Raw genomic sequence first — 11,186 nt, forward strand, 5'->3', positions numbered from 1 at the left:
CACAGGCAGTTTTTCCAAAGGTACTCAGAAGTTTAGGAGTGATTCCTATAGATGTGCAATGCTCCTTTTCTGCCAAGAGTAGAAGGAAGAGTCAACTGTGTAAATGTTGAAGACAGGTTAAGTAAGGTGGACACTGAGTGTCCAGTGGGTCTGGCAGCATGGAGGCCTTTGATGACTTACTGGAAATAGCCTCTGTTTGTAGAGGCAGAACCTCTAATAGTGTGAACTAAGGACTGAACAGGGGGTAAAGAAGTGTACAAACTCTGGCCCTGAAGGGTAGGAGAGAGATAGGGACATTGTAAGGGTAAGCTTAAGGTCGGGGTGTTTCTTTTAAAATGAAAGAGACTGGAGCATGTTTAAGTGCTAATGGAGAGTACCCAGAAGTGAGGGAGCGACTGAAGATGGGAGGTAAAGAGACAAGCCCTTGAGAAAGTATAAGGTGTGTTACCACCCAATGAACAGGGATTATCTTTAGTAACAAGTTCTTGCCTTTTATAGTAAAGAAGGTACCAACGTAAGTTTGTAGATCCTATGAGAAAAAGTGAGCTACCACTGATCTAATGGTTTCTGTTTTCTATGCAGTAAGATGAGAGATCCTCTGTGAAGAGTGAGATAGAGGGGAAAGGTAGGTATAAGAGGTTTCGGTCAAAAAGGCAAGGTTTGAAATAATTATTGTAGAAAGTTGAAGAGTAACAGAACAGAGACTTGCTTAAGGGCACTGAGTTATTCTAATCATTCCCCTAATAATTCTCTTTGCAACCAATAGCTCAGGCCTATGTTTATGAAGTATCACAAAATCTGACATTTATCTAATTATTGGAAATTTTTTTAAATTTAAGTTCACTGTTCTGATTATTTGAGTCAAAATCTTTTCTAGATGTTTTTATAGCTCTAACAGACGTTTTAGCTAATTCATTATTTTGTTTAAAATGCTTACTATCTTAAAATCAATTTTGTTATTATTTATTTGTCCTAAAAAAACTATAAATTGGGGTATGATAAACTTCCTTTTATTCATTTATGTATCTGCCACAGTACTAAGCATAGATAATACTTTTAACATAATAGAATTTTCTGTTTTTTGTTTTTTTTTTTTAAGACGGAATTTCACTCTTGGTACAATCTCGGCTCACTGCAACCTCCACCTCCTGGGTTCAAGCAATTTTCCTGCCTCAGCCTCCCAAGTAGCTGAGATTATGGGTGTGTGCCACCACGCCCAGCTAATTTTTGTATTTTTAGTAGAGAAGGGGTTTTGCCGTGTTGGCCGGGCTGGTCTTGAACTTCTGACCTCGGGTGATCTGCCTGCCTCAGCCTCCCAAAGTTCTGGGATTACAGGTAAGAACCACCACGCCCAGCTTGTATTTTTACACTTTGAGTAGACTTACTCTTTCTGGAAATAATTTTATACCACATCAATCTTAGGCTTGTTGTTAGCTTTCTCTCCTTCTCATACCTGTAGTTTTCTGGGCCATTCTTGGCTTGCCACGAGGGCTCATGGTGGGATGGAAACGTGACATGTTAAAATTTACTTAAAGTTATGATGAAGTTTGGTCATATTCTGTCTTCAATTTATGCTGAGGGCATGGCTTTTGTGTAATATTATTTCTTCTGTTTTTCTGTATTGTTTTTGGAGAAAATACAGGGAGATATGGTTCTAGGTAACCACCATTATCTTTAGCTACTCAAAAATCACCTAGTCATTAACTTTAAATATAACTACATTTGAAAAAATTAAATTTAGTTGAGCAAGTTGTTAAAATTTATGTTTATAATAACATATAAGTTTGGTCTACACATTTCTGTGTGTAAGAAATAAGAAATTTTAAAACATCTTATTACTCCATATGGAACCATTTTGCCCACTTCTTTCCTGAAGTCACTGCATCCACGTTATATTGTAGATTGAGCTTTTCACCCGTGGTCAAGGCTATGGGAAGATGTTAGGAGGTGTGTGAGAGCTGGATGTTAATCAGCTGTTCACACAAGTGCTTTTGTAAGAAACAGTTCCTCCCCCTTATGACCCAATCAGGTCTAGAAATTGTAGTACAGAAATATTTTATGAAGCTACCACTCTGGCTTCCCACAGGACAGTTTGTCAGCACATATATCATGTTCTTTCTCATTAAGCTATAGTTGCCTCAAATAGTGCCAGGAAGTAAGGAAAAGGCACTGGGTAAGGGCAGGAAGGATGATCCAAAGCCAGGGGGAAAAACACAAAAGTGAGAAAAAAATAAATTGCTATCTTAAAATATTAAAATATTATCCCAGACTCAGAATCCAATCCGAAATTGATATTGTTCTGTTTTTATTATATAAAGAGATAGTGAATGCCTCGTATACTTTAATTTTCTGATACAACTTATTGATTTCTGCTTCACAGCTACCTTAGAAATTGATGAAGACTATCCATTATTTCAGTCCATTTATAGAGTGACGGCCACAGATGAGGACTTCGCAAATGGTGATAGGCTGAATGTAGGTGGCGATCATTGTGCCAGATGTATTTATCACTTTAATGTAAGGTGCAATCTTTTCAAAAAATTTTCAAGGACAGTTAATATAATTTGATAATTAAAGATTGTATGACGTTTACAACCACCATGATGCAATATTCATGTTAATGTTGGAAATGGCATTTTTAGAAGAAGCTACTTTCTTGAGGCATACAGGAAAATCACATGACTTCTAATTGAGGCGGGGGACTGGGAGGAAGATGTCAATGCTGAGGCAAAACTGGGGCTTTGCCTTTTGGAAGCTAATCAGAACTATTTCTCTTTCCTAGCTATTTCAATGACACATATGAATGTGATTATATATTTTTTGATGTTTCAGTATCCTAATTACTAAGTATTTAACCCTAAGAGACTCGCTTTTTCTCTTAATTGATTCGTGGTTGTACAGTCTCTTAGAGATTTGGCAGAATGAAAAGAACCTATAAAGTTTGTTTTGGAGACTTTAGCGATGCAATGGACTACAAAAGTCAACATGCTTGCTCTGCAGCTGTTCTTTCTGAACATATATTGAAATAGTTTACTACTTCTAATGTAGTAACTCACAGTATAAAGTAATGGAGCACCAAATGGCAGTGGGGTTGTCAGATGACTTGGGCTACGTATGGCTTTACCACCAACTAGTGCTATAATACTGGGGAAGTCACTTAATAACCCTGGTGTTTGATTTTCACAATTATAAGAGATAATTTTTCCTTCCATTAATCTTCAGTGACAGATGTGCCGTTGTCAAAGTATTCAAAATCCCTGTGGGATACTCCAAAAATATTTTGTTGCGGACGAGCCAATATGAAATTGTTTAGAAACACAAGACCTTTCCCATTACATGATGTCTTTTCAATAAATTTTTTTAAACGCTGTGGTCCAGCTGAAAGTAATTATTAACACTTCTGTCATTTTCAGAAACATAATAGGAACCAAACAGGTGATTGTTTTAAAATTCAGTGTTTTGAGAAATAGTTCTATTTTTAGAGGCTAGAAATCATATCAGATTACAAAGAAGCACACAGAAGTAATTAAACTTTTCCTCAATGAAATTTTACCTCCTTCCAAACTAAATAGTTTTCAGATACTTTTGAGGCTATATTCACCTACTTTTACCTATTCTAAGAAGTGGTAGCAAATAAATAAAAAGGAAGATTAAGAGCATAAGATAAATTATAAACTGCATTAATATTTGAAATGGTAACACTTGAAATGGGTTTATACCATTATAATTCTTTTGTTTCTTAAAACTGATAATGAGTTTATTTTGTATAATTTTAATGATAATGATAGTGATAGTGAGTTTATTCTGTACACTCTTTCAGTGTTATATTAATTTGCAGAATTAAATTAATATTAAATACTTAATAAAAATTAAGCTTTTGGCCAGGCATGGTGGCTCACGCCTGTAATCCCAGCACTTTGGGAGGCCGAGGAGGGCAGATCACAAGGTCAGGAGATTGAGACCATCCTGGCTAACACGGTGAAACCCCATCTCTACTAAAAATACAAAAAATTAGCTGGGTGTCGTGGCGGGCGCCTGGAGTCCCAGCTACTTGGGAGGCTGAGGCAGGAGAATGGCGTGAACCTGGGAGGCGGAGCTTGCAGTGAGCTGAGATCATACCACTGCACTCCAGCCTGGGCAACAAAGCGAGACTCCGCTTAAAAAAAAAAAAAAATTAAGCTTTTAAAAACTTATGTTAGAAAACTGTAAAGGGTGCAGTTCTATTTAAAAAATAGCAAACATTTTGGTTATGTTCATAGGCTAAACAACCATATTGTTTTTCCTTTATTCTGAAAAAGATGATGTCAGTGATTCTACTACTAGTAGATCATAAAGAAAACCTGAAATTAATCAGTGTGAAAATAGGGAACTTTCTATATATTTGCCACAGTATCGTGTCTTAATGATCTTCCATGCCTTCTCATTTATTCAGTTTTGCGTAATGCATATTTTATTTTTCTAGTACACCATTGAGACACAGTTATCTGGACCAAAGAAAGGAGAAAACTCTTTTGGAATGGATCCTATAAGTGGTGGTGTTAGTGTAAGAGGTGAAGATCCCCTGGATTTGGATACTGGATATCATGTAATTAAAATGTTTATTTATTTTTCCATGCAGATTGAAACAGAATTTTTATCACTTTGAGCTCTTCGTGAAAAATTAGACACCTTGTATTCTAAAGGAAGATTAATATTTTGTGTCATTCATTTGTGAGGATTTGTGCAGTTAACCAAAAGCCTACATCCAATCTTTACGGTTACTCCAAATACAGAGATTATGTCTTAACATTTTAGTTCTACCAAAAAAAGTTTATGCAAAAAAATTTGTGTCATTTTAATCTGGGAAAATCAAATGAGTAAATCATTAAAATTTAAATCTTTCTGAACATCAAAGAAATATAACAAACTTACATCAGTCAAGTTTTCATATTGAAACTATTATGATTCATACACACTACCCCACTTAGAGTGTTAACTCACTTAGGTAGCCAATGTAAGATTGGGCATAAACCTTATAGGTGAATTTGAAACTAACATGGTAAGAAAGAAGAACAGTATATGGTATTTACATGAGAAATATAATTTAAGGAAAGCATTCAGAGATGATTTTTCTGAGTGGAAAATGAAGGATATGTAAGTATGAACAACTGACTGGAAAGAAACCAGCTATTGGAGATAGTCTGTCCACATAGAAATGAAGTGTGTAGTTCGAGAAATAAAGGTTGGTATTATTATGATCGTAAAATAATGTTTTACAATATTGCAAAAAAAATTTCTATTTTCAGAAGTGTCTTCAAATTTATCATTTCAATAAGGTAATCGAGAAAATAGCAAGAAGGTGAAAATGCAAGAGATTAGAGTAAAAATAGAGAATTTGCTGCTGATAAGATAATTCGAGGGACGAGTTAATAGTTGAAGATCTTAAATTTCTGGCCTGTAAGAACATAAATGGTGGAAGAAAGTCAATGAATTCTATTTAAATTTCAATTTGATGTGTTGTATGTTAGAGGATGATGGAGAGGCCAATGATACATATCTTTTAAGCAGCTTGAGTATTAGGACTACAATATGAGATAGGTTGGCTAGAAGATAAATGGACATCATGCATATAAACAGCTCAGCTCCATATCTCTGACTCTTCCTGGGCCTCTTCACCTCCTGCCTTGACTGACATTCAACCTATCTTCTACTAAGTCCTTTAAGATCACTTTCATCTTTCCACTGAATAACTCATCAATTCATTAAACGACATCTGACACGTAATTACCTATCCAAGGGACTGAAGTTTGGTACAATCATCGTCAGCCCTTTCCTCAGCATGGAGTCTTATACGCTGTAGAGTTTTATTGAGTATCTACTCAAAAAGGGTTTTTAGTGGATACTTACTTCCTCCATGGTGTTTGGTTTTTGTTTTTGTTTTCAAAAGGGCATTTCCTGATATGAGTAAGTGGTTTCTAAGGGGTGAGATGAGTGACAGGCTAAGGAGAATATTCAATGTTTGATGACATTCTCAATTCTTCAGAAATTCCTTGTGTCATGATCCCAAAGAGTAGCCCATCTTCCTATTTCCAGGGTTTAGCATCAAACAGCTTGCTTTGTCAATAGTTTCAGTGCTTCATATTTTGGTTTAAGATTAAATCTAGAATTTGTTCATTTGGGAGGGGTTTCGATTTTTTCTGAATTGAGGCATATAGCCAAGCTACACAGACTTTTGAGTGAAATTTAATGGCATATGAAATGAAGCAACTTATAATGAATCTAAGTAAGAAAGATAAATACAAGTAAGAAAGCACTTGTATTTCTTTTAAATAATGAGAAGAAAAATAAGAAGCTATATTTAGTTGGAGAAAACAAAACAAAAACCTAACAGGATGCATATTGTGAAAGTATGTATGTATTATAAAATAGTATTTTTAAAGTTTTAAAAAACTCTTTTCCAGGTTTTCCACCTTGTACTGAAAGCAACAGATACAACAGGTCTGTTCTGTCAAGGGACACTAATTATCTTGATTAGAAACATAAATGATGAGAAGCCTCAGTTTGAGCAAGCATATTTATTTCAAAGTGTATACATAGGAGAATGGTTAAAATAAACTTTTCACATATACAGTCGTCCCTTGGTATCTGTGGGGAATGCATTCCAGGACTCCCCTGAATACCAAAAGCTATGGATGCTCAAGAATCTTTTATAATGGTGTATTATTTTCTTTTTCTTTTCATTTATTTATTTATTTAATTTATTTATTTTTTGAGACAGAGTCTCATTCTGTCTCCCAGGCTGGAGTGCAGTGACGCGATCTTGACTCACTGTAACCTCCACCTCTTGGGTTCAAGCGATTGCCTCAGCCTCCCAAGTGGAGAAGCTGGGACTACAGGTATGTGCCACCACGTCAGGCTAATTTTAGTATTTTTAGTAGAGACGGGGTTTCACCACGTTGGCCAGGCTGGTCTCGAACTCCTGACCTCAAATGTTCCGATCCGCCCACCTCAGCCTCCCAAAATGCTGGGATTAGAGATGTGAGCCACCGTGCCGTTAGTTTTATTTTCATATAACCTATGCACATCCTCTTGTATACTTTAAATCATCTGTATATTACTTATAATACCTAATGTAGTATAAATGCCATGTAAGTAGTTGTTATACTGTATTTAGGGAATATTTTTGTCCCCATGTTTGGTTGAATCTATGAATATAAAACCCATGGATACCAAGGACTACCGTGTTATAAATAACGATAATAAAGATTATGTAGCTACTCAGAAATTTTTTTTGATGTTGTTAAAATATATGACTATATATCAATGATTAAGGTATATGCTGATAAAAAGTAAACTATGGATCAGAAAATATTGGAAAGCAAACTTAGAAGTTACCAACATTGTAATATGGTAAAAGATTTTGGTGTGTCTTTTTTTCCTTTCCTGAAGATTATTCATAGTTGCTACATTGCTTTTTAATAATTACATTAATTTTAAATAAAGAGAAAGGTAGACCTTAAGCTTAAAGTATTTAATTTAAAATATTTTATTTTCATACTCTGGAGGTATAGTTGTAGCATTCAAAACTGTTTGCAGATAATGAACGCAGTGAATGTTAGATGTTTTTCTACACTTCAAAATGTAGTAATGAAATGTATTACTACAAGCTAAGAGGAATCAAATACTTCTTAGATTAGGAAAGAGAAAAAGAAAAATAGTTTTCAAGTTTTTCAAAATATTTTTGTCCCCATGGTTGGTTAAATCTATGAATATAAAACCCATGGATACCAAGGAGGACCGTGTTATAAATAATGATAATAAAGATTATGTAGCTATTCAGAAATTTTTTTGATGTTGTTAAAATATATGACTGTATATCAATGATTAAGGTGTATGCTGATAAAAAGTAAACTATGTATTAGAAAATATTGGAAAGCAAATTTAGAAGTTACCAATATTGTAATATGGTAAAAGATTTTGGTGTGTCTTTTTTTTCCTTTCCTGAAGATTATTCATAGTTGCTACATTGCTTTTTAATAATTACATTAATTTTAAATAAAGAGAAAGGTAGACCTTAAGCTTAAAGTATTTAATTTAAAATATTTTACTTTCATACTCTGGAGATATAGTTGTAGCATTCAAATCTGTTTGCAGATAATGAACGCAATGAATGTTAGATGTTTTTCTGTACTTCAAAATGTAGTAATGAAATGTATTACTACAATCTAAGAGGAATCAAATACTTCTTAGATTAGGAAAGAGAAAAAGAAAAATAGTTTTCAAGTTACTTTCCTTATATCACTAAGTTATATCTCTACAGATGACTAAGGAGAGTAATTCATTGTTTGATTCCCCAAATTCATTTTAAGTTATATTATCTGAACAACTTAAGGTAATTTGGAGCTTAGTTTATCCTTTATTTGTAGGAATCACTTTCCTAACTGTGTTTGTAGTAGAGTTGCCATCAACTTTTTGGAAAAATTTTCTGCTGCCTTCATGTCGTCAATAAGCATGAACTTATTGATTTTACTTTTTAGTAGAATTTAATGCTAGATATTATAAACAATGCAAAAATTATCGAAATATTGCCCTCAATTACCTTTTTCATCTCTCAAGCGATACTGCATATTAAGTAACAAGAGAAAGATTTAATGTGGTCCAGAATATAAATATTATAATTTACATTATATTATGGCACAAAGGAGAAAACACTCTGTAGAGGTGAAACCACATTAGATTGCTGTGATCAAGAAGGTTGCTCAAGGGGATGGCATCACTCACTTTTCCTTTGAATTTACATTCCTTTGAGGACTTCCTTGAACCGCTTTTCTATCCCCAGAATTAGTCTTTTCTCTTTTTTAAATTTGCAGCAAATTGACAGCATCTATTACCAGGTATTATAGCTGTTTATCCTTGTGTTTCCCATTAGCAGTGAGATCTGAACAAGTACTAAGACTTAGTCATGTACATTAACTGGAGTGACACATGGTAGGTTATCAATAAATGTCTGATGCCTGAATGAAAGGCTGAATAAGAACTAAATGTAACTCTCAGAAATGTTTTGGAAATTGATCAAGGACTTTTCCGTATGACTTGAAGAGGTTAAGCAATATATTTATGAGAACTGTCTGGAAACTTGCCCTAATAAGTGATGACTTTGGACAGAATTTCATCATATCAGATAACAAGATGAAAACGAATATATTTAGTCCTTTATGTTCAGTTGCCAATTATTCCATGCATTGAATGCCTGGAATAATGGAGGTGCACTGTTCCATTTTGTTTTTCATTTTCCATCTCTTTTATGTCATGTCTTTGACGTGCATGGTGCTAGAGACTATGTGATTAAAAATTAGTGCTTTTGCAAAAAGTTAAATAACTTTGTGCCACAAATGGATTTGTTCAATATTTGAATAGCTTTGGGACTTGTTAAATTCTTGACAAGAGGAAGGTGATATTGTAAATCCAAAAGATTATTTACAGGTTATCATAACTTGGCAATTATGTGTGTAAGAATTCTCAAACTTGTATCCTCAAAATTTTTCATCGCCATTTTTTCTTAAGGCCATTTCCTTTGGATTCTATTAATGTGACTGAGAAGAAATCTGTTGGAGAAATTATAGCAAGAGTAAAAGCCACAGATCGAGAAGAAGATAGCAGTATCATTTATTCCTTTAAGACTCAGCAGAAAATATTTGGTTTGGACCCCTGTAAGTTTTAAATAAATACTTTTAGCCTACTTTGGCTAAACATTCACTATCTAATCTCTGCACTTCCATTAGATCTTAGGCTGGTAAAACTGCCCTTTCAAAATTAAATTAAATCTGAAGAATAAAACATTCCCCAAACATGTGGTATTTGACAGTTGCTGTTTTCCTATTTCTGAAAATGACATTCTTGTGAAATAATGGGTGATGTAATACCTTGCTTTTATAACTGACTATCATTTTTCAGAGGCACTCAATACAAATGCTTCTGTGCATCCTTATAAATTATAGGATGAAATGTCATATCTATCTCTTCAATTTGATTTGAGAAAATTGGGACTTTTCCAGAATGACTAGGTTTTGGATATTTGTTATGAACAGATTGCTGCCTGTGTGAACAGGATTGCTGTTCTGAAATATTTCTCTCTTATGGGTTGCCACACTAGCTGGTTTTATCAATCAGGGTACAACCAGAGAAAAATAACCACTGAGAGTACACTATAGGCTGGGCGCAGTGGCTCACGCCTGTAATCCCAGCACTTTAGGAGGCCGAGTGGGTGGATCACGAGGTCAAGAGATCGAGACCATCCTGGCCAACATGATGAAACCCCATCTCTACTAAAAATACAAAAATTAGCTGGGCGTGGTGGTGGGTGCCTGTACTCCCAGCCACTCGGGAGGCTGAGACAGGAGAATCACTTGAACCCGGGAGGTGGAGGTTGCAGTGAGCCGAGATTGCACCACTGCACTCCAGCCTGGGTGACGGAACAAGACTTCATCTCATAGAAAAAAGAAAAAAAAAAGAAAAAAGAGTACACTGCAGCAGTGAGTTAAGTAGTCTCTGTAAGGCTTTGTGTCTGATGCTGAAGCTTTCACCCCTAAGGCAGGAAGTCAGGAAGAGAAGAAGCATACAAAGTAGGGGAGGTTAAGGGTAGTCTGGAACACACGAGCATATGCTGGGCCCCATAAGAATGAAGTGAAACCCATGTTAGTTCTTTGTGCTTCTGACCTTGCTTGTGTGGGTGTTCTGCAGAAGCTGAGCCTTTCATCACGGGGCTGAGTATACAGACCTGTTCTAGGAGTCAGAGAAGCTGAAAGAATATCCAGCAGTAGGTCAAGCAGTTTCAGATTTAGCTGAAGCTAGTTCACACAAACAGTAACACAGCAGATCAACAAAAACATGCGTAAGAAACAAAATGGATGCTGCTACCCTTCTACCCTCCAAGTTGACCAAGAATTTCCCTGTGTCTCACCAAACTGAAACACACACAAAATAGAATTCTGAGAAATACAGTTTGGCTTAGCAATGTGGCACATTACAAAGCCATCATACTAATCATTCAATATTTGAGATAATTTATTTGAATATGGAAAGTTGTTGGCAACTTAATGCATTTAACTTCAAGAAGCAAATATCAGTGGGAGACGAAGTCCGTTAATAAATAATGATGTACTAGCTAGAGAAAATTTAGAAGAGATTCCACAAGGCCTTGTGGAAAT

The 11,186-nt window shown here is 35.1% G+C and overlaps 1 protein-coding gene across 7 annotated transcripts in view; it reads left to right on the top strand.

Annotated features, from left to right (window-relative positions):
• The window catches only part of LOC129485402 (protocadherin Fat 1-like), a 107,303-nt gene that overhangs the window by 94,373 nt on the left and 1,744 nt on the right, over positions 1-11,186 (top strand). For 2 of the 7 annotated variants that reach the window (XM_063642085.1, XM_063642086.1), the window contains 5 exons: positions 583-625; positions 1,100-1,335; positions 2,381-2,475; positions 4,463-4,585; positions 6,441-6,595. In XM_063642085.1, coding sequence (XP_063498155.1) covers positions 1,197-1,335; positions 2,381-2,475; positions 4,463-4,585; positions 6,441-6,593 — 510 coding nt within the window. In that variant the 5' untranslated portion in view covers positions 583-625; positions 1,100-1,196 and the 3' untranslated portion in view covers positions 6,594-6,595. Of the gene's footprint in view, positions 1-582; positions 626-1,099; positions 1,336-2,380; positions 2,476-4,462; positions 4,586-6,440; positions 6,596-9,543; positions 9,841-11,186 lie in introns of those variants that run through there. The other 5 variants (XR_010121552.1, XR_010121551.1, XM_063642087.1 and 2 more) reach the window with 3 other exon arrangements.

The sequence above is a fragment of the Symphalangus syndactylus genome, chromosome 6 (assembly GCF_028878055.3).
Source record: "Symphalangus syndactylus isolate Jambi chromosome 6, NHGRI_mSymSyn1-v2.1_pri, whole genome shotgun sequence".
Taxonomy (NCBI): domain Eukaryota; kingdom Metazoa; phylum Chordata; class Mammalia; order Primates; family Hylobatidae; genus Symphalangus; species Symphalangus syndactylus.